Source organism: Callorhinus ursinus, unplaced genomic scaffold (assembly GCF_003265705.2).
Source record: "Callorhinus ursinus isolate GAN/ISIS: 27379988/994484 unplaced genomic scaffold, GSC_fseal_2.0 scaffold22, whole genome shotgun sequence".
NCBI lineage: Eukaryota > Metazoa > Chordata > Mammalia > Carnivora > Otariidae > Callorhinus > Callorhinus ursinus.
In genome coordinates, this window is record NW_027397084.1 from 367,698 (window position 1) to 394,972 (window position 27,275).

General features: G+C 43.4%; 1 protein-coding gene and 2 long non-coding RNA genes across 5 annotated transcripts; 1 reads left to right on the forward strand and 2 right to left on the reverse strand.

Moving 5' to 3' along the window:
• Positions 1 to 754: 754 nt before the first annotated feature.
• Positions 755 to 9,281, reverse strand: LOC112837853 (uncharacterized). Of its 3 annotated transcripts, XR_003211827.2 has the most exons (6): positions 8,675 to 9,281; positions 8,399 to 8,514; positions 7,042 to 7,395; positions 5,724 to 5,770; positions 4,604 to 4,704; positions 755 to 3,045 (listed from the first exon to the last, which is right to left on the reverse strand). It is a non-coding gene; the product is annotated as an uncharacterized lncRNA (long non-coding RNA). The 3 variants fall into 3 exon arrangements; XR_003211826.2 differs by lacking the exon at positions 8,399 to 8,514 and having other exon boundaries at positions 756 to 3,045; positions 8,675 to 9,201; XR_003211828.2 differs by lacking the exon at positions 8,399 to 8,514 and having other exon boundaries at positions 756 to 3,045; positions 7,247 to 7,395; positions 8,675 to 9,200.
• Positions 9,261 to 22,249, forward strand: LOC112837854 (uncharacterized). Its single transcript, XR_003211831.2, has 3 exons — positions 9,261 to 9,407; positions 19,314 to 19,387; positions 22,059 to 22,249. It is a non-coding gene; the product is annotated as an uncharacterized lncRNA (long non-coding RNA).
• Positions 13,536 to 22,330, reverse strand: TREM1 (triggering receptor expressed on myeloid cells 1). The gene is made up of 4 exons (XM_025890426.2): positions 22,248 to 22,330; positions 18,851 to 19,207; positions 17,256 to 17,469; positions 13,536 to 13,935 (listed from the first exon to the last, which is right to left on the reverse strand). The coding sequence occupies exons 1-4, from the start codon at positions 22,294 to 22,296 to the stop codon at positions 13,830 to 13,832; spliced, it is 726 nt and encodes a 241-aa protein (XP_025746211.1). The 5' UTR covers positions 22,297 to 22,330; the 3' UTR covers positions 13,536 to 13,829.
• Between the last annotated feature and the right edge of the window lie 4,945 nt (positions 22,331 to 27,275).

Genomic DNA, 27,275 nt, shown 5'->3' on the forward strand with positions numbered 1-27,275 from the left:
GAACCTTTGTTCTATTTGCCTTATGCCCCCTGGGTGCTCTAGAAAATACCTTACATGGGTCCTCCAGGAAGATGATGGGGATGTTTACTTCAAACTGCTTTTTGTTTTTCTGGATTTTGCTTGTTTATTTTTTATACTCTGCTGCTGAAGCAGGTGAGGTGTCCATCACAAGGGGAATGGAAAAGTAAAACTCAACACTTACGTGGAATCATACATAGCAGTAAAAAAAAAAAAATCAAAGACTTAGATTTACATATAGCAACAAGAATAGTCTCAGAAGCAAAGTAGAAGGATTGTGTGAAATTTATAAACAGAGTTATAGTTTTCAAAAAAAAGGTTAAATCACAACTTTCATACGGTTAAAAAAAATTAAAGGTTCTTTTCAACTCATACTCAGTGAATGAACCAGGCAGACATTAGAACCAGTTAGAAAAGGAAGTCAAGAAGCATACGTTTATATGGAGGAAAGGAATGTTGAAACAAATTGCATAGGAAAGCAAACCAGTCTGGGGTTTATTTCCCCCCCCCCAGCAGGGGATGGAAGAAAAGACAGAAACTGCATGTCTATCATTTACCTACAACTTACAAAACTATGAAATAGCTCCCCCAGAATCAGAATCAGAGAGCAGAAGAAAGAGTGTGCTAGAGACAATGCAGTTTTCCACTGAAGTGCACATTTTTTATACAACAGAATATAATGTGTTGAAACAAAGCACATAAAATCAATACTACATATTTCCAAGGATCTACACAGATAAAAATAAACATATGGACACTAGATTGAAAGGGCATACATTAAATATATGAAGAGGATGCCTGTGGGGAGGGAGCACAATGGGTGGGTGAAGATGAGAAAAATAAAAATCACATTAAACCAAGTAAGTGGTAAGGTATTTCCATAGGTGACTGTACCAAGGGGTAAGGAGTATGGCAACTCAGTTTTGAGCACTTAAAAGATCTTAAATTAAAAAAAAAAAAGCAAACACAAAGCATGTTTGCATTCTGTTTGCATTTGGCCTTCTCCTCCATCTTTTAGGAGGATGTTACTTCCTAACATAAATGAGAGGATGTACATCCAGCCTGGAACAGGAACTGCTTTATCCAGTTTTCACTTACGTGACTGCCATGGAACCTGAATTTTCCAAATGTCACTGAATAATTAATGATCATGTGGCCATCCCAGGAGTAGATTGAAATAGAGTGATGGGAAATAGGAGTCATTTTCTTAAACATGCAGAGATTTTTTGAGAAAAGTACCATAGATTTTGGAATAGGAAAAAAATAGGAACTCTCTGTGTTTGTATCTTACTATGTGATATGCAAAACACATAATAATGTCCAATATATTTTTTTGGTAAATAGGAAGTTTTATTATAAAATAACTTCATAATAAACAAAAGGGTATATTTGTCATAACACAACAAAGAATGTATGTTTGTATTTGTTTTTCATTGACCATAAAAAGCAAAGACCTTTCAAATTTGAACTATTTTCATCTCAGTTTTGGCTGAGATTGTTTGGGCAGATGCTGTGGACCAATCCTTTCTCCTTCTCATGGGCCTTTCTGTACAGTAAAAGGTCTGCACAATCTTTTCTCAGACTTTCTGACAGCTAGGGTTCCAGATATAATTTAGGCCCCACCAATCAAATGCATTTGTGCGAGACTTAAGTTTGGAGGAAAGGCATCCATTTTGCTGGTGTGGATTGTGGCTGAGGTGGGCTGAGGCTGGAACCAGAAGCTAGGCTGGCAGCTTCCCGATTTGGGAAGTGTTCTGATTCTTCAGGGTCCTGACTGTCACAAGAGCAGTGACCCCTTAGCAGCCCCACCCTGTAGTGTGGCGTTGAGAGTGATTCCCAGTGGCTCACAGTAGGATCTGATTCTGTAAATCATTTACTATTCTAGTTTTTAAAAATCCCTTCCTATATAAAATAGGCAGATTGGATTTAGCTGTCTGCAACTAACACAAGTCTCAAGAAAATAGATGCCATATTCCAGAGTGAAGCATGAGCAACCCATGCAAAAAGGTATTCAAACTTCACTCACACTAGGGTTATGCATTTGCAGAGATTTTGAAGATTAGGAGAGGATTTTTAGACACAGCTTGGATATATTATGACCCTGGGGGTAGAGGGGGAGTGGATGTCTGCTCCTTTCCTCAAGCCCAGGGAAAGGGGCTTCAAGATCACAACTTGGAGAGCTTAAATGTCTTCTGCACTTGAAAGACACAGCAGACTGGTGTCTAACTCCAGCCTAAGAACTGTAACTGACAGAGACTGCCTTTGGCTAGATGTCCCAATGATGGAGTGAAAAACTGGTTGTGTGGGGATCCACCAGGGCTCCATGAGTTTGTTGGGGGTGAATGAAGTGGGTATTTCCCATGCACCAGATGTGAGCTGCACATGTGTGAGCCCACCAGTATGGGTTGTCAAGGATCCTGTCCAAAAAGGCTGCCTGGAGGTGGACAGACCCCATGGAAGGAAGCTAGAGGTTGACTGATATAGGTGAGGAAAATAATTTTCCCTCTATCCTTCTGGTAGAGACTGAGGCTCCTCTAATAAAAGACAGATTAACAAGTGAAAAACAAACAAAAGTTTATGAACATGTATACCTCATGTATACAGGGGAGAGAACCAGGGGGAAAACTGAGTAACTCCCCAAGGTGGCTTAGAACTCCAGCTTAAGTTCTGTCTTCAGCTAAAGACAAAAGACAGGTGTAGGGAGGCCACTATGGGGAGATTAGTTCCAAGAAAAGCATTGTAAACAAGAGGTAAGGTTCATTATGCAGATTTCAATCCATGCCTTCTTCATGGATAAATTTCTTCTATGATTTAGAGTCATCCTTCTCATCCTGGTACAGAGAGGGAGACACCACTACAACTGGGAATTTCCTTCATAAATGTAAATTTCTCTCATAAAAGGTTAACTTAAGCTGACTACCCTCAGAGCAGCAGTGATAGGTGAGACCTTCCCTGCTCCTTTCCTCTTCCCTTCCACAGCTCCAGTCCTAGGGTGTCAGAAGCTACAGCAAGGGGTAGAGATGGTGGCTGAGGAAAGAAAGAAAAACCAGCCTGTACCCTTCTGTCCCTCTAACAGAGGGACAAAATCTAGAGGATCTGGAGAAGATTTCATTTTAAATGGAACCCCTTTTACCCTTACTGAACTGAAGCTAGTTTAGGAATAAACTTTATACTGCTTAGAAATGCCCAGAAGGGTGTGGATGAATAGGCAGAGCACAGAGGGGTTTTAGGGAGTGAAACTACTCTGTGTGATACTACGGTGGTGGGTACACATCAGTACACATTTGTCCAAACCCCTAGCATGGACAACACCAAACACGAGCCCTAAGGTGAACTATGGGCTTTGAGTGACACTAATGTGTCAATGTAGATTCATCGATTCTAGCAAATGTACCACTCAGGGACAGGATGTCTATAGTGGAGGAGGCTGTGCATGTGGTGGGACAGGGGAACTCTCTACTGTATCCTCAGTTTTTTTGTGAAACTGAAACCGCTCTCAAAAGTAAAGTCTATTTTTCAAAAAATGACCAGAAGAGTGATGGGTCTTCCTGTACGTTTTACCAGGGGGCCAGCAAGATCCTCAGCAGAGCGAGTCTAGACAGCAGTAAGAGAACAAATATAAAGTTCATCTGAATTACACTTTGTGAGTCCCAATTGTGAGTCCCAATACAGAAATCGACTGCCATTCCCTTAGCCCTGATGACTCCCCATGGGTTTCTTTGCAGCCAGCCCTCTACATCACCCCCCCATTACTACTCTTCTCCCTCTGGGTAAGAGAGGGGTCAGACAGAGATCTCACAAAGATGTTCAGGAAACCTCTTATTTACCACTAAACAGAGTGGAACGTGGTATTTGTTAGTGGAGGAAGGCATGCCCGTCTGCTCCTGGAAGCTTAAGTCTGCTTCCCTGGGTTTGCTCTGCCCTGGGGACACCTCAGGAGGCTCCCTTACCTGAGGAGTGACAGAAATGAATTATATTTGAAAATGATGCATCTGGAGTGCCTGGGTGGCTCAGTTGGTTAAGCTTGGGCTTAGTTTGCTTTAGGCTCAGGTCATGATCCCAGAGTCCTGGGATCGAGCCCCACATTGGGCTCCCTGCTTAACGGGGAGTCTGCTTCTCCCTCTCCCTCTGCCCCTGCCCCTCTTGTGCTCTCTCCCTCTCTCTCTTTCTCTCTCGCTCTCTCAAATAAATAAAATCTTGGGGAAAAAAGGAAGGAAGGAAGGAAGGAAGGAAGGAAGGAAGGAAGGAAGGAAGGAAGGAAGGAAGGAAGGAAGAAAATGATACATCCACGCCAGCCCCGGTCTGCATCTTCCTCCCTCCTCTGAAGATAAGACTGGATTGCCAGTAACAAAAATTTTCACCCTGCCCCTCCCACCCATCCCAAGGAACCAGCCCAACCCCATTCACATCATTCCCAATGGTGGGCCTTGCCTCCTCTCCAGACTTCTTAGCACAGAAGTGAGGAAATTCAGGGGACAGGCTCTGGGGAACTCCTGGGAGATTGTCCCTCTAAATCCACATCTGCAGCTACCACCTGTGTCCCCTCATTTAGTTCCACTCAAGCCTGTCCCTGGCCCCCACTCACCTGAGCCCAGGCTTTCTGGAGAGAGATAAACAAGACAGAGAACACCAGGCCCTTGTTCAGGATGAATCCACATATCAGAACAATCACCACCAGCAGCAGGCCTGTGGAAAGGGCAAACACTGGAATCCTAAGCTCCCCCCGCCCACCCCAGAGTCCAAAAGTGTGAGTATCTGCTGAATGTTCTGCTCTGAAGCTCAGCCTCTCCTGGCTATGAGAGCAGCCAAGCAGGGGTTTATACCCTTTGAAGACAGGGCCTCTATTTTTCCCAGGATCCTTAACCCCAGCACTCACCCTAAAGGAATCTATCTGGCTTCCTGCCCCTAACACCTCCCTTCTCCAGACCTCCTGCACAGCTGCGGGATCACTCTGCACTGAGACCCTCACTCTTCCTCTCAGGGTGCCTAGGGAAAGCCCATCATGTTCCTCATTGCCTACAGGACAAAGTGCGCATGACTGCGTGGCCTTCAAGAGTTTCCACAATCTGAATGCATGGTCCTGCGTTAACTTTACCCTCTCCTCAACACTCAGTCCAACTGTCCACCTCTGTAGCTGACACACTCTGTGCATGCATTCCCACCACTTGCTCCTGGCATAGAATGCCACCCCCTTTGTGCCTTCAACATTTCTTCCCCTCCAGGTAGTGTTCTCTGACACCCACCCATGGCTTGCACTCCCCAATAACTCTGGGTAGGGATGGACTTCTGTTGATCCCATTCCTTAACTCTGAGAAGAGGCTGCTAATACTCAGACTCCGTTGGTGCCAGGGCCCCATTTTCTAAGTGGTGCCTCATTGTCAGGGGTATAATATGCCTGCATGTTCTCAGCTCCCCAACTCCCAGCTCCTTTCGTCTGTGGCTGGTGGATGGGACCTTTGCTGCCTTGAAGAAATAACATTCAATGCTTGCTTTGGGGCTTCAGGATAGAAACAGAAGTGAAGGTCATTCTGCCTGTTAGGGTTCATGACTCTCTTGGCCTGCCTGGAGCAGAAGAAAGTCCTCCATGTGGTCAGCCTGCCTCCCTGGAGTCCACATGTGGGGGCCTGAGCTGAGGGCCTCAGCTAAGCCCTTACACTGCTTTGCTTTGGCTTCCATTGAGCAACCCTCATTCAGACACAACTTACATTGGATCCAGATTGCCTTGGTTGGTTCTCTTGGCCAGTGCCATTTTCTGGAAGAGATAAAAAGCCCTTCTGAGCCTTGCCTGACATGGGCTCCTACTGGGCACCCAGATAATGCTTGCTGAAGATGGCTCAGCATCCCCGTAGCTTGCCAGCCTATCTGCACAACCCAGCTGACTTAATCTGAGCCCGAGAGGGACCTCCTTCTCCTCCATGCTGAGCAGCCCTCTCCCAAAATCATTGCCATGGGACTATACTCTGTTTATGAGAGAAACATTCACAGGGTTCTGGAAGGTCAAAGGTAGAAGGAGCATTCAATACCATCCAGTCCAACCCCCCAAGGAACAGGGTGACAGGGAGTGCCCATGGTCACTCAGCAGACAGAACCAGCACTAGGACCCACGTTTCCTGACTCCATTCCTATATATCTCTGTGACATCCAGCTGGCCTCAGCCTCAGCCTCTTCCAGAGTCTCATCCAGTGAGCGTAGTCTAATCTTTCAGCTCTTAGCACCCATGTCCTCCCAGCCCATCACAGTCAAGTGACCCACTCACCTGCCTTAACGGTCCTTCTACTCTTGCCTCCAAACTAACATGGAGCTTGCCCATGAGGCAGGGAACCTCCCTCCTGCCCCCCCTTTGACCACTCCCCTCCCCGGTCCACCTTCTCTCCTAAGTTCCCATTTCAGGCCTCCCTTCCTACCGTGGGGTTGGGTGGACAACATCCATCACCTCCTTATATCCCCACAGTATATTTTCTTTCTGTGGTCAGCAACTACCATACCCTCCTCTATTTGGAAAACTGAAGAAAAAGTCAAGAAGAATAAAGAAGGACTCCCCCCAGTGCACTGAGGGAGCGTCCATTTATCTCTGGGCAGGCCAAGCCCATCCCAAAAAGAAACCTTCTCTGTTTGTTTGTTTAAACCTAACTAAAAGTCAGTCCCTGACTACCCTTTCCTCTCGGTACAAACTCAGTCATTACTGCTGGTACCCTTTCCAGAGGATTATATTTTGTCTCCCCTGTGAGACTAATAATTCCTTCAAGCAGGAGCAATCTGTACTAGACTTGGTTTCCTTAGCCTCATTAGCTTAGAGTTTTCTCCAATACTGGAGAAAAGGAATATGAAGCTGCTACCAGCTTTCTCAAACTCACAAAGTGTGAGTGTGGAAGACCCAGGTGCACTGATTTCGGGTCTGGAGCTTTTCCCATTACTCTGCGCCATCTCTCCAAAGCAGCCCTCCCAGCAGATGGGGCCCCAGCCTGTGGCTGAGGTCAGCCTCCACAAAAACCCTTCCCTGTCCTGGGTCTTGCTACTTCTCACCTTTGCGCTCTATCAACCGAATCTTTTTGGACAGGACATGGGGGTTCTGAGGTGAGAGGTCGATCATGCACTGGTACAGCCCCAAGTCCTGCCACCGGAGCTCTGTCCCTGTGACCTTGCATACAACCTCCCTGGGACTATCCTTTAGCAGGTATCTCCCGGCCTGGGCCCAGTTTAGGTCTTTGCTCCTAGTGTTCATGCGCACCAGTGTCTCTGGGGAGGCCTGGCTCTTCTCCCATTGCCAGGCCTTCGGGCTGGAGGAGGAGAGCATGATGTTGTAAGAACCAACTGTGGTCCAGTTCTTTCCTCCCAGCAAGCACTTTTGTTTCTCCCCTTCGCCTACAGCTTGGAATCCTAGAATGAAAAGTCAAAGTGCTTCACTGAGCAAATGTTTCTTCCATCTTCATTACATCTGCAGACCCCAGTGCAGATACAGGGTCGTAGATCAAAAGTATTAAGAGCTCCATTTATGAGTAATTTAGGATTTCTATAAATTATTTTGAAATGGTTCAGCAGTTTTATAAATACATATGGAGCAAATAAGGCAAAACATCAATTATGGTTGAATGTTTGAATTTGAATCTAGGTAATAAGTTTGTGGTGGCTATTCTTTCCATATTTTATAGATGGAAAAATTTTAATAATAAAATGGTAAAAAAAAAAAAAGTAAAAAAGAACTTAACCAGTTTTACAACCCATATTCTATTCTACTTATGCTTCCCCAGACATGTCCCTTGCTTTCTAGTACACAAGACTTCATACTAGCTCCTGTCATCCCCAGGTTGAATGCTCTCCCCACTCCTTGCCACCCACATCTGCCCCTTCTGGTCCCAGAAGAGAGTCTACCTGAACAATTCCACCTGCACTAATCTCTTTCCCCTTTCAACCCTCAGTACCATTGATCACCCTGCACCTGCTTGCACCACCACCACCACCATCATCATCATCCTCCATAACTTTTATTAAGCCACTTATTATGCCCTAAATACTGAGCCTAAGAATTTTACATCAGTCTACTACTTAACTCTTAGGACAACCTTCTAAAGTAGGTACCATGTACAAATAAATACTGAATAGATACTATTTACAAATGAGGCCACTGAGGCTCATAGTGGTTGGAGGACTTCCTAAGGTTACAAATGTAGAGAGTGGCAGAGATAGGATTTGAAACCTGTTCTGTCTGATTCCAGAACCCTTCACCTCTTTTCCACATGGCCTCTCTGTGCCTTGCTAGAAGGACTTCCACTGTATTTTTGTCTTCATGCTGTGACTTTGCCCTTTTGTTATTTACCTTTCCCTTCTACTAATCCTCCTCTACCTCAGTGCCTGATTCCTTTAAAGAGAGACTTTGTCTTACACTTTACATCTCCCAGGAAATCAACATAGAGATGAGAGGTTGTTTGGATGACTTCACATTTCTCAACTTCACAGTGCACTAGAGGAAGCTCCAGATTCTGTTTCATCATCCAGTTCCTGCTGGGACAGTTGCATCCATTACTCCATTACCTTCATGTCTCTTCCCTGTGTCTAGCACACACCCTGATCCCATCCAGTACCTTCTAAAGAAATGAGAGAAACCCCTCTTTTCAGGCACCCCTTCGGCCATCTGCATCCGTCCCCCACATCTCCTTACCTGAGGTCCAGAGCAGCAGCAGCCATGGCCACCCTCAGAGCCCTGTCCCCTCCATCTTATCCCAGTCCCAGGATCCACAGGATGCTGGGCATCCCAAGGCTCTTCCAGTTGCTGGAGGATGTTGCCCCCACAGGGATATTTTCCATGTTCCCTGAGAGGCTTGACTATTACTTCGCAATTGAGAAGGGAAGTATGAAGAGGGAGCAGCTCAGGAAAATACAGAAGAGAAAAGAGTGATCACTGCCCTTGTGACATCTTCCTTCCTGCTTCCATTACGTTACAGTCCCATTGGTCAACACTGGAGAGCTCCCCATTCTCCACCATAGCAAGTTTGGACACACCCATCTGATGTCCCACTTCTGTTCCACTCACTTCCTCAGGTCGCCAGGACTTTCTCATCCCTGACCACTACATCCTGCACCTTTCCACCATTTTCCCTGTTTGGAATGACACCATGCATCGAAATTTGTCTTGTCCTTCAAGACAGAGCTCAAACCTTGCTGGTGACCTGCCTTCTTTACTCTTGCTCCACACTGTGGTTCTCAAGTATGGGCATGTGACTAAATCACACAGGAAGTTGGCAAGCATGCACAAGCCTGAGCTGCACCACCAGAGATTCTGATTTGGTAGGTCTCGGGAAGCTCAGCAATCTGCATTTTAACGAGCAGCGCAGGGGATTCTGAGGCAAGTGGTCCAAAGAAGGGATGCCTGTAAAAGTTCTGTTTGAGGTCAGGTAAGTGCTGAGGCATTCCTCAGGTACTCATTCTGGATGTAAGGTGTGCACTTCCCTGAGCTCCCAGCCTAGGCAGAGGCATGGAGATCACAAACATGATGGTATTAGGAGTAACTACAACAGATAGGATATATTTGTCATCTTTTGGCTCTCCAGCACCCAATACCTTCTCCACCTAGGGGACATGCCCCAGTGCATGGGTCTCACTAAGATGCAGAGTTCTACTTCCTCTACTACTGAGTATGGAGGTAGATATTTCTCCTGCATCTAAGTGCTAGGCATGTGACTTGAATTAAGCTTGGCCAAATGTAAGATTCTGTCTAGGATTCTGGATCCTAAAGGTGTGATACAAGGTGTAGGGCTATTGGAGAAGATGACTGACACAGAAGAAATGTAAGCATTGAGAGTCCAGGAATAGCATGGTGCCAAGGATGTGGTGGCTTCAAGTGTCCAAGGGCAGTGGCACCAATGACAAAATCACTAGATTGTGTGATATTATGAATATAGGAAATATGTGTTCGGTCATGCAGATAATTAAAATATATTTCTCACTGGTAACTTCTATAGTAGATGGGTCAGAAGCACAAGTGCTCTCCAATGGCATCTAAAGATGGGAAGGGGGAGTCTTATGGAACTGAGCCCTCAATCTGTGGAATCTGATGTTATCTTTGGGTAGGTAGTATCAGAATTGAGTGGAATTACAGGACACCCAGCTGGTGTCCAAGAATTGCTTGTTGGTGTGGGAAAACCACCCCTTCCCAAAACATACACACACGGGAATTGGGTGCAGAATTCTAACAGGTGATCAGACCCTTTGGCTGTTTCTGCTATGACCTCAGCTGTGTCCTCTGCTGTGCGTTGCCTCTTGGTTTCACCAGTTAGATGTCTTTTATTTATTTATTTATTTATTTATTTTAGAAGGAGAGAGCGGGGGAAGGGGCAGAAAGAGAGAATCTCAAGCAGACTCCACCCTAAGTGTGGAGCCCCACATGGGGCTCAATCTCACAACCCTGAGATCATGACCCCAGCTGAAACCCAGAGTTGGCTGCTTAACTGACTGAGCTACCCAGGCACCCCTCACCAGTTAGACTTCTGCAGGCTGTCCCTATGTGCACGTACGGTTATCACTCTGTCTTCCTTCTGTCTGCCCTATAACTGCCCTGTAACTCCTTTGCTCACCCGTGGTGTTCAGGCCCACCTTGTCTTGCAAACTCCAAAGATTTAAGTTGGTATTTTCTACCCCTTCTGCTCTAAAGGAAAGGGGTCCTATTTGTGGGCCACCATCCCTGCTTCTTGTGTGATACAAGGAGAAGAGGCATTTAGACATTGACAGAACTCCTCCTTATTCCATTCTATATGGCTTTGAAGCACCTAGTCTTCAGCAAAGGAACTCTAGTTTTAGTTCCTGCTAGTAAGTAGTAACTTATTACCCATGTGGTCTCATTCTAGGCACATATTTCCTTTTTTTTTTCACTTAACATTTTATTTTATTTTATTTTAATTCCAGTGTAGATAACATACAGTGTTATATTAGTTCCAGGTGTACAATATAGTGATTCAACAGTTCCATATACTACTCTGTGCTCATCACAAGAGGCACTTAATCCCCATCACCTATTTCCCTCAACCGCCCACCCACCTCCCCTCTGGTAACCATCAGTTTGTTCTCTATAGTTAAGAGTCTGTCCCTTGGTTTGACTCTCTTTTTTGTTTTCCTAGCTCATTTGTTTCTTAAATTCCACATATGAGTGAAATCATATGGTATTTGTCTTTCTCTGGCTAGCTTAATCCACTTAGCATTATACTTTTTAGCTCCATCCATGTTGTTGCAAATGGCAAGATTTCATTCTTTTTTATGGCTGAGCAATATATATATATGTCACATCTTCTTTATCCATTCATCTATCAGTGGACATTTGGGCTGCTTCCATAGTTTAGCTATTGTAAATAATGCTATAATAAACATAGGAGTGCATGTATCCCTTCAAATTAGTGTTTTTGTATTCTTTGGGTAAATACCCAGTAGTGTGATTCCTGGATCTTAGGGTAGTTCTATTTTTAATTTTTTTGAGGAACCTCCATACTGTTTTCCACAGTGGCTACACCAGTTTTCATTCCCACCAAGAGTGCACAGAGCTCCTTTTTCTCCACATCCTCACCAACACCTGCTGCTTCTTCAGTTTTTTATTTTAGTCATACTGACAGGTGTGAGGTGATATCTCATTGTGGTTTGATTTGTATTTCCCTGATGGCGAGTGATGTTGAGTATATTTTCATGTCTCTGTTGGCCATCTGCATGTCTTCTTTGGAGAAATATCTGTTCACGTCCTCTGCCCATTTTTTAATTGGATTATTTGTGGGTTTTTTCATCTTGAATTGAGTAAGTTATTTATATATTTTGGATACTAATCCTTTATCAGATATGTCATTTGCAAATATGGCATTCAGTAGATTGCCTTTTAGTTTTTTTTTTTTTTTGGTTATTTCCTTAGCTGTGCAGATTTTTATTTTGATGCAGCCCCAATAGTGTATTTTTGCTTTTATTTCTCTTGCATCAGGAGACATATCTAGAAAGATGTTGGTATGGACAATGTCAGGGAGATTACTGCCTGTGCTCTCTTCTAAGATTTTTATGGTTTCAGGCCTCACATTTAGGTCCTTAATCAATTTTGAATTTATTTTTGTGTATGGTATAAGAAAGTGGTCCAGTTTCATTCTTTTGTATGTTACTGTCCAGTTTTCCCAACACCATTTGTTGAAGGGACTGTCTTTTTCCCATTGCATATTCTTGCCTCCTTTTTCAAAGATTAATTGACCATATAATTGTAGGTTTATTTCTGGGCTTTCTGTTTTTTTTCCATTGATCTATGTGTCTATTTTGGTGCCAATACCATACAGTTTTGATTACTACAGCTTTGTAATATAACTTGAAGTCCAAAGTTGTGATGTGTCCAGTTTTGTTTTTCTCTTTCAAGATTGCTTCGGCTATTCAGGATCTTTTTGTGGTTCCATACAAATTTTAGGATTGTTTGTTCTGGTTCTATGAAAAATGCTGTTGGTATTTTGGTAGGGATTACATGAAATCTGAAGATTGCTTTGGGTAATATAGGAATTTTAACAATATTTGTTCTCCCAGTCCATGAGCATGGAATATCTTTCCATTTCTTTGTGTCATCTGCAATTTCTTTCATCAATGTTTTATAGTTTCTAGAGTATAGGTTTTTCACCCCTTAGGTTAAGTTTATTCCTAGGGACCTTATTATTTTTGGTGCAATTGTAAATGGGATTGTTTTCTTACTTTCTCTTTCTACTGCTTCTTTATTAGTGTATAAGAATGCAGTGGATTTCTGTACATTGATTTTGTATTCTGGGACTTTACTGAATTCATTTATCAGTTCTAACAGGTTTTTGGTAGCGTCTTTAGGGTTTTCTATACAGAGTGTCATGTCATCTACACATAGTGAAAGTCTGACTTTTTCCTTATCAACTTGGATGCCTTTTATTTCTTTTTGTTGTCTGATTTCTGCAGCTTGGACTTCCAGTACAAAGCTGAATAAATGTGGGGAGAGTGGACATCCTTGTCTTGTTCCTGACCTTAGGGGAAAAGCTCTCAGTTTTTCCCCATTGAGGATAATGTTAGCTCCGGGGTTTTTATATAAGGCCTTTATTCTGTTGAGGTATGTTTCTATCTGCATACTTCTTGGCCTACATGGGTATGATCTGAGGATGCAGGGGTAAGATGTACCCTTGGTAATACACATGATTGACAAATGAGATTCTCTATCCGTCCTGTGCCTTGGATCTCATCTCATCCAGGATTTTCCCAGGATATAACCTTTCGGTTAACTTGGTTTCTCTTTACCAAATATGGTATTCTCACCATGGTGTCTTGTCTTCTCCTCAAACCCCTTCTCTGGGAATGTAGGAGAGGGCCACAGATGAAGAGAGAAACCCAACCATCTGATTCTAGAGTAGAGAAAAGCCCAGGAGCAGGGAAAACAGGATGTTTCTGTAGTAAGAGCTTTGTCCAGATCAGGCTAAACCATTACGGCCCAGGGCAAGAACAAGGGCAGAATTAGCAGGGGTGTCCTCTGTACCTCACAACCTCCATAAGACAGCAACAGTGAAGAGCATTGGACTCTGTCTTTATTTAAGGCAAATCCCAAACCACGGGTGGAATGGGCATGTTTGCAGCTGTATCTTCTCTTCTGAGGGGGCAAAACACACACCCATGGTCACTGGTGTAAATTAGGGGAGCTGGCAAGGCTGAGAAGGTGGGACATGAGCCTTAGAAAGAATCTGTGTTACAGATTCAACTCTTGTCATTGCCCCTCCTTCCTTTCCCCCTCACACTCCTCCCCCAGAACAACTGCCGGAGGGATGTGGCTGGAGGTCAGAGGTCATGCTTATGGCTTCACTGGCCTAGGGTCCAAATGACCTCTGCGTGACAGCAAGCAGGACAGTGAAGACCAGACTCTTGCTCAGGAGTCCACACAGCAAGAGAATGACGATGTTGATCACGGGAACCCTGGGGGAAAGAAGAGATGTAAGCTGCTGTTAACACTGGTGCGCCTCACACCTGAGTGTTTACAGAAGTCCTTCATGCCCCTTCTCTTATCTGCTTAGGCCCTTCTAGCACCTGTCCCTAACCCTGTGCCTTTAGTGTGTCCCACTGCCTAAAACTACTGCTGGAAATATATCTAGTAAAAAGCATAGAGCCCATGTGCAGAAGAGGCACCCAGGAGAAAGGGCAGGCTGCCTGGGCTCCTCTTCCTCAACGGGATGCAGCAGAGAGAGAAGTCCCAACAAGGAAGCCCAGTTTCTAGTCCCAGCAGGAAGGCCTACTTCCTGGGAGGTCCACCTCACCGCTCTGGTCTCGGTTTCCCCATCTAGAAACAGAAGAATCCAATCCTTGCCCCAATCCCATCATGATTTATCATAGATTTTAGCTCAGTGATTCTAAACGTCCTGAGAAAACATCAGTGGATACCATAAGAAAGAGATACCCATGAGTGAGGAAGCATGGTCTGTCTAGACTCAGTGATATGGAAACAGATTACAGCACAACTAATCTGCATGATAAGACAAAGGGTGACAAGAGAAATAGATGGCAGGAAACAAAGAGAAGTCCAGATATTGACTTAATGTTATGTATGAATTTAGCATCTAAGAAATCCGGCAGCCCAGGAGGTAGGCAAGGATTGTTTAGTAAATAATCTTGTGGTATCTGGATCGTAATATGAAGAAAAAGTCATCTTTTGTACAATTTATACCATTTAGCAAAATATACCTCCCCCAAGATGGACTAAAGATTGAAATAAAATGGGGGGGAGGGGAACTAGAGACATCACCAGGAAATAGAATCAAGCACATTAAGGAATAAAGCAAAGTAATAATTTAAAAATCAACACATTTGTCCATACTAAAACTTAAAAGCAAATGTGCAAGCTCGCAGAAGGAGAATTGACAGAATGACAATAAAAAGCCACCGAGGCCGCCCCTTTACACTGAAGTACCCCCAGGCCCGCGGCCCCGTCCCGTCCTCCCTGTCTTCCTTCTCCCCCATCACCTGGAGCTACGTGAACCAGCAGATGGTCAAGTTGACCCCTGACAACTCCTGGCCGCTCATGGTTACAGTAGCGCCTCCCCACCCCCCCGCCACCGCGGCTCGGGTTCAGCCCATGGCTCCAAGGTCCCAGCTCCGCTGGGCTAACTTGACCTTCAAGTTTGCCTTGTCCTCCCAGCCCTTTCACATTTTCATGCACGGAGCTCCTGAAGTGTGTCCACTCTCCAGAGCCAACACGCACCCCTTTCTGAGGCTGCACAGAGGAGGTCAGACCACTGCCCCTACCCCAGTGCCTGGGAATTCGTGTGCCACTGGGCCACCCCTAACAAAGGACTGGAAATTCGGAGTATAACTATTCCAGCTCCCCCAGCCTCTGATATAGACAAGTCCGTGGGTCTCCCAGAAACCCCTTGCAGGACTGAACCCCAAAGCTCCCCCCTCTGGGACTCAGCTTGGTGATGACATCCTTACTAAGCTTCCTTCTCTCCTGGTCTCACTTCCCGGATGGATTTACCTGGGATCACTTCCTACATTTGTACAAGACTTTTCCCACTGCCTGCTTCCAGGGACCCACCCTAAGACAGTGAGGTGATGGCTCCCTTCCTTCCTTCCTGGTGGTGGCCCCCAACCCCATCCATTCCCAGATTGGAAGTTCACTTCTTCCATTACCTAAGCAAATAGCTCCCTGTACAAAACATATTTTTCAAACAGCTCAGTGGCTTCTGCTTCCTTGGCTGGATTCTGACTGACAGAATAGTTATTAGTTAATAAATAAAGTTAATAGAAAATGTGCAACCTCTAGTAACAATGTGGACCAAAGTGGGTACTCTCGACTTACATGCTGGAAAATCAAAGTAACTTAAAAAAAATGTTGATTCTCACTAGATCATTTATTTAGTCCACAAAGATTTAGTAAGCACCTACTATGTACCAGGCACTGGTGCCAACAAAACAGCAGTTGTGGGGTGGGGGGCAGTGAGTGGATAGTCACTGCCTCTATCTTCCTGGAGCTTCTAGCCCACAGCAAGAGAGAAATGAAAGCACGTGATAGTTCATGTCCAATTTAGCAGGAATATTTTCCAAATACTAAATCCTTGTACGCAAAGAATCCTTGCAGTGACAACTGCTTCATTTATACATTACAGATCACAACACAAATTGTTTCTAACCTTTGAAGACCATTTGGCAATATGTATACAGAGCAATATAAATGTTCACATTCTCTTAAGGGAATTTCTTTTGAATAAATAATTTAAAAGAAAAAAGACATCTGCAAAAATGTTCATCTCAAAGTTATCAATACTGTAAAAAATTAAAACAATCTCAGTGTCTAAAGACAGGCAAGTAAGATGTAAGTCATGGCTTTTTCATTGATAGAAAAAGATGCATTTGTTGAAATTATAATCATGAAGTCTAGGTAGCAACATCAAAGAATAGTCTTAGCATAGAAAAATAATGGCAATGTTTATAATTAGAATTACTGCTATATTAAATATGTATGAACATGAATAAAAACTAGAAAGAGAATGTGGCGATCAAACATGTTAGATTAGTGGGAATATGGATGAATATCTCTCTGTTAATTCAATATTTAATGATAAACACATTCAGAGATAAATCAACATTTAATAATAAACCATAAAGAGGGGTATGCATGCAAAGTTAATGGGTCTTAGCTTTGTCTGCACATTAAGAAATCTCCTGAAGATCTCATAAAAAATGCTGAGACCAACCCGATCTCCAGAAATCCTGATCTATTGGTCTACAGGAAGGCACATGCATTGGTATGAAACACAAACCAAAGCAAAAGCAAACACTCCAGGTAATCCTAACACACGGCAGCCGCTGAGAGGGGAGCCGTTGGGCTATTATTATTTCCAGCTCTGCATTTGCTAGCCTCCCTATAGACAAGGAAACAAGCCACAGAGCATTCATGATTCACCCAAAGTCACACAGCTAGCCAATCTGGCTGGCATTAGAATCCAAGGACCCTCACTCCACTATACCATTAGGCTGGTAAGGTTGGCTGACACCCACTGGAATTAAGCAAAGATACCCTTTCCTTCTTCTTACTCCTATAGGATGCAAGGAAACAGGGTGAACCAGGGAGAGTGGGAGCCTCACCAAGTTTCCTCCCACTCTAGCACCACTCCCTTCTTCCCCAGGAAAGTTTCACCAGACTTAGTTGACTCAAGTCTGCTCCTGCCCTCCCTTTTCCCTCATTCATCACTCCCCACATCTCAAGCCTATGGACTCAGAATCAAACCAGGAGGCCCAGAGACCTGAAACCATAGCTCGTGACATCCGTCGCATTTGTGATGTTGATTCCCAAGCCAGGAGAGGAGATGTCAGCAGTTGATTTGGGTAGGAGTTGGGTCACAGTCCTGGGGCTGTTGAGGAGTGTGCTCTGGGCCTTGGTGGTGGTAGGAGGAAGGGTGGAAATCTTAGCCAAGTTCTGAGTAGGATTCTTGTCTGAGACAGTGGTGCCTAAAGGATCTGCAAGAAAGCACATTGGATAAATGGATGGTTAAGTTAATGAATGAAGTTTTGGGAAGTGAGTGGGTGGATAGACAGATGGAAGGATGAATAGAAGGAAGGCAGGGAGGCAGGAAAGAAGGGTGTTTGGACGGAAGGAAGGAAAGTTGGGTGGATGGAGAGGTGGCAGGGTAAATGAAACTGAGGAAGGAAATGAACATGGCCATTCGTGAAGCAAGTTTCTCTTTTGCTAAGTTAAAGAATTAGTGTGAGGTCAGCCTGGGTCAGAGGCAGGAAAAAGGAAAGAAGGAAGGAAAGCAGAAAAGGGAAGAGAGGGAAGGAGGGAGGAAGGTGGGTAAGGGGAGAGGGGGGAAATGGAATTTTCAAGTGATTCCTATCACTGGAAATGCACTCGCCTGCTATTCTTCACCAATCCATATGCCTCACCTTCTTCAAGAATAATTCCCTGATTACTCTACCTTGTACCATTTTCTGTCTTGCCCTCACATAAACCTATAGCATATTGCTTTTCAAATTGTCTTTTATTAATATATTGCATATGAGCCTTGTCTTCCTTAGGCTTAGGATTCCCCAGGTGCTAGAAACTTGAACATTCCTCCCTTTCTTCTCGTTCCTTAATTTCTCCAGTTGACATCTACTGAGGTCCTACTTTGTCCCAGGCACTACATTAGTTTCTAGGGATACAGACATGTGAAAGGCACAAACACTTTCCTTAAGGTACTCACAGACGAGCATTGGAGGCAGATAAGTAAGCTGGCCACTACTACCCAGTGGGATAGCATCATCTATGAGGGGGACACAAAGTGAGCTCTGGAGGTTTGCTACCCAAAATGAGAGCCCATGGACCAGTCTCAGCAGCCGCATCACCTGCAGGCAGATCAGAAATGCTGAATCTAGGTCCCACCCTAGACCTATTGTATCAGAGGCTGCTTTTGAAATAAAATCCCCAGGTGGTTTGTATCCCCAGTAAAGTCTGAGAAGCACTGCTTTGGAAGCACACAGGAAGGCCATCAAATGTACTGGGGGGGGGGAGGAAATAGTTGATCACAAAGGCTTCCCAAAGAAATGACTTCCATTTGGAAACCTAAAGTATGAGACTAAATTATCTAAGTCTACCATTCATCTTTCACTGTACCCTACTTCCTACAATAGTACCCCAAATTAAGTTCTGCTACCCTAAGAGGAATCCCATACATAGAAGCCCCTTCTTACTTTTGGACCAAATGCCTCTCAAGGACCTCAAATGAAAGACAAGAAGCTTCTGGGAGAGGTCAGGTTGCTAGAAATCCTAAGCCACAGCCCTGGGGGCGCTACCACCACCACCCATACTACCACCTGGGCTGGTTTTCCCCATCCTCTTACCCCCCTCCAGGTCACTCACCCTTGATCACCTCCAGGCGGACAAGGGGAGACAGGATGTCAGGGTCCTTGGGAGGGTGGTAGATCACACACCGATACAGTCCTGAATCCTCCACTTGAAGACTGGTCATTTGGACGTTCAGCATGGCCTCACTGGGGATGTCTTCTAGGAAGTACCTGCCCATCCGGACTTGACTGGGATTCCCTGAAACACTCTCTGTGAAAACCAGTGTCAGGGGCTCCCCTCTATCCATCAGCCTCTGCCAAGCTTTCTGGCTATTGGCATACTTCCGGATGGAGAAGGGACATTGTACATTCAGGGTCTCTCCTGCTGCTAAGACATACTTTTCTTCATGTGGTTCGGTTGCAGCTCGGAGTTCTGTAAGCAGGGAATCAGAGTTAGACTCTGTGAAGAATAGTTTTCTTCTCTTTGGAAAAAAAGAGAGAAACAACCTCTTTTTCTTGTTCAACCTCTCATTTTTCAGATGAGGTCCTCAAGGCCTCCAGAGAACATGCATCCTTCCCTGCAAGCCAGCACTAGATCCCAGATCTTTTTACTGTGAGTAATTTCTCTTCTACTCCAAGAGCTAGACCATCTTTTGCACATGCTTTGTGCAAACTTTCATAAATGATTGTTTTTGAGAGGAAAAAAATCTGCCTCCGATTGGAGGCAGAACATGGGACATGTACCAAGACCATGAGTGACAGGGGTATTATGGAAAGGAAGATTATAGAGAAGGACATACAGGGTGATGAGTGGATGTGAAGACATGATAGTAGCAGACAGTGATTCCTCCAAACAGCTAGGGGAAAGAGGAGATCAATTCTGGTCTGGTCCAAAGGAGCTTTGCCAAGGGGAGGGCCAACTTGAGTGGAAATAAGATCTAGATCTGTGTTTTTGGCTGGACACAACAGAGCTCTATAACTTATCCACAGGGTCTATAGTTTATCCACTCAAGCCTGGGTTACTTTCTTCCATGGAACACCAAATAATGGGCTGGACAGTAATGTCGGGTCAAACTGTGGATCAGGCTACCGCTACCTACAACTACTACTGCTATTATTAATACTACTGCGCACACACACACACATACACACACACACACACACGCACGCACACACGCAATTTAATCCCTGGGCAGTAGTTCTGAGAATGCCCATTGAAAAATGCCAATAGCCGCCCATTTAATGGAGTCCCTGGGCTATCATCACAGCCCACCTGTGGACTCCTGAGGATTTCGAATATGAAACCAGGCCAGTTCTTCTGGGACCAGACTGCAGTTTCTAAGGAAACCTAGAAAACAAGCTTCTTGGAAAGTCCTCTGAATTCTGGTCAGGAATTCCCCTCCAAGAAAGAGGGGAGCCAAGACTGGGGGCTGTCTTAAACCAAGTTTGCCTCACTCATTCATCAATTGGTGGCTGAGAGCCTACTGTGTGCCAGGCACTGTGCTGAGCTCTGAGGAAGATAAACACCTCCTCTCTCTACCCTCTGTAACATTAATGTAAATATTATAGATAAATTATTTGCCAAGTCCCTGGGCAAAGTAGATGCTATGGTTGGAATGTGTGTGTCCCCCCGCAAAATTCATGTGTTGAAATCCAAATCCCCAAGGTGATGGTGTTAAGAGATGAAGCCTTTGGGAGATGATTAAGTCATGATTGAGCCCACGAAAGGGATTGGTGCCCTTATCAAAGGGTTCCAGAGAGCTCCCTCACTGCCTCCACCCTGGGAGGACAGAGTGAGAAGTCCGTAGTCCACAACCTGGAAGAGGGCCTTCACCAAAACCCAACCAAAATGGCAGCATGGTCTTGAATATCTACCTTCCAGAACTGTGAGAAATAAGTACCTATTGCTTATAAGCCCCCCAGTCTATGGTATTTTATGATAGCAGCCCAAGTGGATGAAGAGAGTGGGAGTTACAGGAGTCTGAGTTCTGCACAAACTTGCCTATCTCTTGTGAAAGGAAACAGCAAGAACTTAGCGCTGAAGTGCTATGTGTGCACCATTCCTTGCACGACTGCAAGAAAGGAATTCCAAATACTTTGTATTGCTAAGTGTTTAAAAGTACTAGCTCATTTAATCTTCCTAACTTTATCATTTAAGCTCTATAACTTCTAAGGTTGATGCTGCCATTATTCTTATTTCAGAGATATGGAAATTGAGGCACAGAAAGGTTATTTAATAAACCAGAGGTTATTAAGTGATTTGCCCAAAGTTACGCAATAGAAAGTGGTAGAGTCAGGATTCAAGCCTGGATAGTCTGACCCCAAACTCAGCTCTAAACCCTGGAGCTATGTTGCCCAAGGCAGTTATCTGGTTGAGATGAGAGCAGTCCCAGCCCACACCTGAAGAGATATCTAATGATTCTGTCCCTTAGGATAGAGGAGCTAGAGGGAGTTTTTAGGTTACCCCAAACCACCCCCATAGGACACAATAAAATATATACCACTGGCTTTCTCGCACATAAGTACACAAGCATCAACCCTCCATATTCTCCCAGTTCTGCTTTGGAAAAACATGAATACAACACAAGCGAATGAGAACCAAGCTCCTATCTGCCCATCTGGGTTATCATCCCAGCTCCAAGTAGACTCAAAGTGCTATGTGTGTGCAGGCTCTGCAAGGCGAGTGTCTGTAACCTTGCTCAACCTTGTATTCCTGGAAAGTACCTTTTCTCTGTAATCTTCATGTCTTTCTAAGGCAAACCCTTCTTTTCACTTGTTATTTTCCCAATTTATTCATAAGGATTAAGAGAAGGAACCGCCAAAGCCCCAAATGCTTCCATCTGTAATCCAAGTGTGAGCTGTACAACAAGAGAAGCGAGGGTGTGGCAATGGGGCAGACCCACCAAGTCAGGGCAACAATACCCTCCAACACCAGCAGACACATAGGCCTGCAGTCACAGCCCCCAGGAAAGTGGGCACCAAGCCCCTTCTCTTTTCTGTTCTGCTATTCCTCAGCAATAGCAGACTTCCTGGCCCATAGTAGGCCCCTGGGAAATACTTGTTGAATGACTTATGTCTTTGGGGGTTAATAGAAGTCACATTAAAAGCACCATGATGGAATATAAGAAAACAAAACTTCAAACTCAAGCAAAATTATTTCGGATCATGTCAAGTTTAGATTTACTCTAGCATTTTCCCACCTAGACTTGTTCCTATCTTTGCCAACACCAAAATGCAGAAGATATCCTGTTTCCCTAATTCACCCCTTTTACTTCTGTTCTCAGGTCCTATATATTCTCCTGATTCTGTGAAGTTTGGGTAGAGAAACACAGTCTGACAAGTCTACTGGTTGGCTCTATGCTGGGCGGCCACATCCCCTGGAGCTTCCAAAGAGAAGGGAAGCTTTTCTCATGGTGGAATCCTCAAGGTTCTGGGCAGAGGCCTCACCTGCTCATGCCTCTTCCTCACCTTACCTGAGATGAAGAGCATCCAGACAAGCTCCTGGAGCCTGACCTTCCTCATCCTTTGTGTGCGCCAGCCCCAACTGCCACTGGTGTGCCTAGGACACTCTGACCTAGAGGCTCCAGGAAGTTGCATAACAGGATATGAAGTCATTCCTGGGAGGTGCTGAGGCTGATGCTCTGTTTTCGTCACTGGTTGTCTTGGCTCCAGACGTCAGGGACAACACAGGAATCCAGAGACAGAGTTTGAGTGTCAGCCTCCTCTGAATTCCAGTTTCCTGTTCTCTGGGGATAATGACAATTACCTTTTCAGCCAAACTTGCAAAATTTTAGTGAGAATAATACTTTGGTGTGAGCAAAAGTAAGGTGTCACTATTGTCAGGGGACTAGAGGGCCACCTTGCTCTCCTGAGGCCAGCTCTCCATTCCCATCCAGTTCAGTGTAGGTAAGAATGCCAGGTACATGGAGGGACAGGTTGGGATAATAATGCCTCACTTTTAGGGTTATTGTGGGGATGAATTGGGGGTCTCTATGATAAATGCTTAGTACTGTACCCAACATACATGTTTGTTACATCCTGTTCCTACCCCCACCTCACCCTGATTCCCTTGGCTTTTTCTGACTTGAGGCCTGCCCCCTCTTCACCCGGATGGCCCACACCTTGCACTTGCCCTCAGCCTCCTGTCATAGACCTGGCTTCGGAGCTCACGGAAGTGTAGGAAGCCCCCTAAATGATTTGAGAGGACATGGCTGCCATTAAACAAGAATAAACTTAGAAACAGGATGATATAGGACAGGACAGTGATGAAAGAAGGAAAAATTTAGCAGTTTCCATACCAGAAGGAATACAGGCAGATTTGACGATGTGAAAAATCAATAACAGAACAAATTTACTTCAGAAATACTCCCAAATGTAAAATGAATATCGACATTTTGAAGAGCTCAGAAATATATTAAAGGGAAAGTCCTAGAAATCCAATAAGTAATATACAAATAAGAGATATTTTTGAAGTATAACATGGAACAGTGGTTCATAAATGAGAATAAAAATGTATATTTAAGAAAATATTTTCAGTACAGTATGACAACTGAAGAAAATATTGCATATTTAGAAGTTGCTAAGAGATCTGAAAAGTTCTCATCACACACAAAAAAATCTGTAACTATGTAGGTGACAGATGTTTTTTTTTAAAGATTTTATTTATTTATTTGAGAGAGAGAGAATGAGAGATAGCACGAGAGGGAAGAGGGTCAGAGGGAGAAGCAGACTCCCCACTGAGCAGGGAGCCCAATGTGGGACTCGATCCCAGGACTCCAGGATCATGACCTGAGCCGAAGGCAGTCGCTTAACCAACTGAGCCACCCAGGCGCCCCTCGGTGACAGATGTTAACCAGATTTACTGTGGTGATAATTTTGCAAAAATACAAATACTGAATTATTATCTTGTACACCTGAAACTAATATAATGTTGTAATTCAATTATACCCCAATTTTAAAAAGAAAAACACTTTCTAGATCTGAAAAGAAATCTGTAATTGGAAGTTGAAAGCCCAACAGGGGCAAGAAAAAAAATCATGAAGTGAGACCAAGGAAGTTCCCAGGTGAAAAAAATTTTTTTATTTAAATTCAGTTAGCCAATATATAGTGCATCATTAGTTTCAGATGTAGTGTTCAGTAATTTATCAGCAATTGAAAAAAATTTTTTTAATTATTTATTTATTTGTCAGAGAGAGAGGGAACACAAGTAGGGAGAGTGGCAGGCAGAGGGGGAAGCAGGCTCCCTGCTGAGCAGGGAGCCGGACGCGGGACTCAATCCCAGGACCCTGGGATCATGACCTGAGCCGAAGGCAGATGCTTAACTGACTGAGACACCCAGGCATCCCAGCAGGTGAAATTTTTTTTAATTTAAATAAAAATATTCCTGCAAACTGGTGCAGCCACTCTGGAAAACAGTATGGAGTTTCCTCAATAAGTTAAAAATACAACTACAACTACCCTACAATCCAGCAATTGCACTACTAGGTATTTACCCAAAGGATACAAAAATACTGATTCAAAGGGATACATGCACCCCAATGTTTATACCAGCATTATCAACAATAGCCAAATTATGGAAAGGGCCCAAATGTCCACTAACTGATCGACTGATGAATGGATAAAGAAGAGGTGATATGTATATGATGTATATAAACATATATGATGGACTATTACTCTGCCATAAAAAAAGAATGAAATCTTGCCATTTGCAGTGATGTCGATGGAACTAGAGTGTATTATGCTAAGTGAATAAGTCAGTTAAAGACAAATACCATATGATTTCACTCATGTGGAATTTAAGAAACAAAACAGATGAACACAGAGGAAAAGAGAGGAGAGAGAGGCAAACCAGAAAACAGACTCTTAACTATAGGGAACAAACTGAGGGTTGCTGGAGGGGAGGTGGTAGGGGATGGGGTAAATGGGTGATAGGTATTAAGGAGGGCACGCGATGTAATGAGCACTGGGTGTTGTACGTAAGTGATGGATCACAAAATTCTACACCTGAAACTAATATTATACTGTATGTTAAGTAACTGGAATTCAAATAAAAACTTGAAAAATTAATTAATTAATTAATTAATTAATTTTAAAAAGATTCCTACTGCTAAACAAACAGGAAGAAAACCCACCTTGATTCCTTCAAAAGAATTGAAATGAGCAGGACTCATAATTTTTCTCTAAGCAACAAATGCTAAGAGGCAGTGGGATGCTGTATAAAGAACATTATGACTAGAATTTTACACCCACACTGATTGCTATTCAAGTCTGAAAACAACAAAGAGGTACGATTATGTCTGCAAATTTAAAAAGAAATTCTAAAGTTAACTTTGACTTTTTAAGCTAAAACTGTGGAATGTAGCAATTTCTAAAATATACATAGTAGTAGAGACTTTGAAATCATATTATTATACCCTGCAGAGATTATTATAGTTAAGGTTTCACTAGAGTTCCTTTTGTGTTCTATAAATAAGAGAATCCAGGCTTCAAACTGAGCTTGGATTGAAATCTGCCAGACCCACTATTTGTTTTACTCCTTCGGCCCACAAGGAGGAAAATTAGACAGTTTTGAAATTTTCTGACTCGGAGAGAAGCCTAAGTGATTTTTTATAGGGATGAATCAGATTAGTACAGTTCATTTAATAAATCCCTTTTCTTACAACAAATTCCACACTTAAATGAATAACACAACATTTCCTAATTTTTCATGTCTTTACATACTTCGTTTTGGGAGTCAATTTCCTGGAAGATTAAAAGAGAACTTTTTTTAGCTGTATTAATTTTTGCTTCTTGTACTTTGAGGCTCTGTTGTTTGGCGTGTATACATTTCGGATAATTAAATCTTCTAGGTGGATTGATGTTTTTAACATTATATTGTGTCTGTAGATGTTTTCTTTGCTCTTAAGTCTACCTTAATCAGATATTAATATAGCCACTCCTGCTTTTTAAAAAGTTAATGTTGGGGTCACCTGGGTGGCTCAGTCAGTTGAGCATCCTACTCTTAATTTCAGCTCAGGTTATGATCTCAGGGTACAGGATCAAGCCCCAGGTCTGGCTCTGCACTCAGTGGGGAGTTTGCTTGAGAATTCTCTCCCTCCCTCACCCTTTGCCCCTCCCCCCCAAAATGAATAAATAAATCTTAAAAAAATAACTTATTGTTGGTATGGTATATTTTTTTCCATTCTTTTTCTTTCAACTTACCTAATCATTGACTTTGAAGGGAATTTCTTGTCAGCAGTATCTAGTCATATTGTGCTCTTTTATCCACTCTGTCATTTTCTGTCTTTTGATAGGCATATCTCAACAATTTAAATTTAAGGTAATTATTGATATGTTAGCACTTGGTCTACCATTTTATTACTTGCTTTGTATTTCTTTCCTGTTGGTTCTCATTCTCCTGTTTTCCTTTTGGGAACTTTTAATTAACAGCCCAAGAAGGATTTCTAACTAACCCCTACTATCACCAGAAGTGGATTCCTCCTTCATATCATCTTAAACCAAGGTGGCACCTGAGTGTGTTTAAATGAGAACACTACATCAAAAATGATGCTGGCTAACTGAACATAATAAAAGTAAATAAATAAATAAATAAATAAAGGCAGAAAATCTCTGCAAAAAAATATTTTAATTAAAAATTTTAAAAAATAAAAATAAAATGAGAATAAAGTCTTTTTCCACCTGTCCTGTCTGCTTTGTGCACTTAAGGTAAACAGAATGTAAATATCCTCTACTCCCTTATCCCTTAGTTTTCTGAGGAGTTGGATGACCTGTGCAGTATCTTAAATTCTCAAACTAGTTTTCCCATCAGGCTACTATCTCTTAAGGCTTCTCATTAAATCATCGTGGGTCTTGTGACCTAGGGTTTCTTTTCATTTCATTGAGGCTGAGTCAAAAATTCTACTTTCACACTTAATCCTTTGGTGGCCAGAGTACCAGGAAGCTTTATTTTTAAGGTACCATGAGCCTTTTTGTATTTATTGGTCAAACATTATTTTCAGTGTGATCATGAAAGCCTGTACAAATATTATTCTGTTTGGTTTTTTGTTTCCTTCAATAAAGTCACTGGCCCAAGTCAATATGTCCCAATCGTCATGATGGGGTAAGGTAGCAGTTTCTTTCTTAATATGGATTGGTTAAGCACATATCTGTTCTAACCTAGCTGGAATATATCTGTGACATTTTTTAACAGGGAGGTTATGCATATCTTCTTTTCTGTCTCAAAAGAGGGTCCCACAGGTCTAGGATCTGAGATCTGGTGCTCGTGTTTCTGAGAAGGCTCAATGAGGCTTTTACTGGGAGTGAGAAAAGCTTTAAACTGGCACCAACTACAGCTTCTGGAACCACTGTCCTTGCCCTGATGAAATGCATTGCTGTGTGACATTCAAAGGAACAGGATGTAACCATCCTGACCCCCTCCTCCAGTCCCCCAGTCTGCCTCTAGCCCCCTTATCGACAGAAGACAATAGGGAACCAGTGGGCAAAGAAGTCTGGTTTCAGAATCT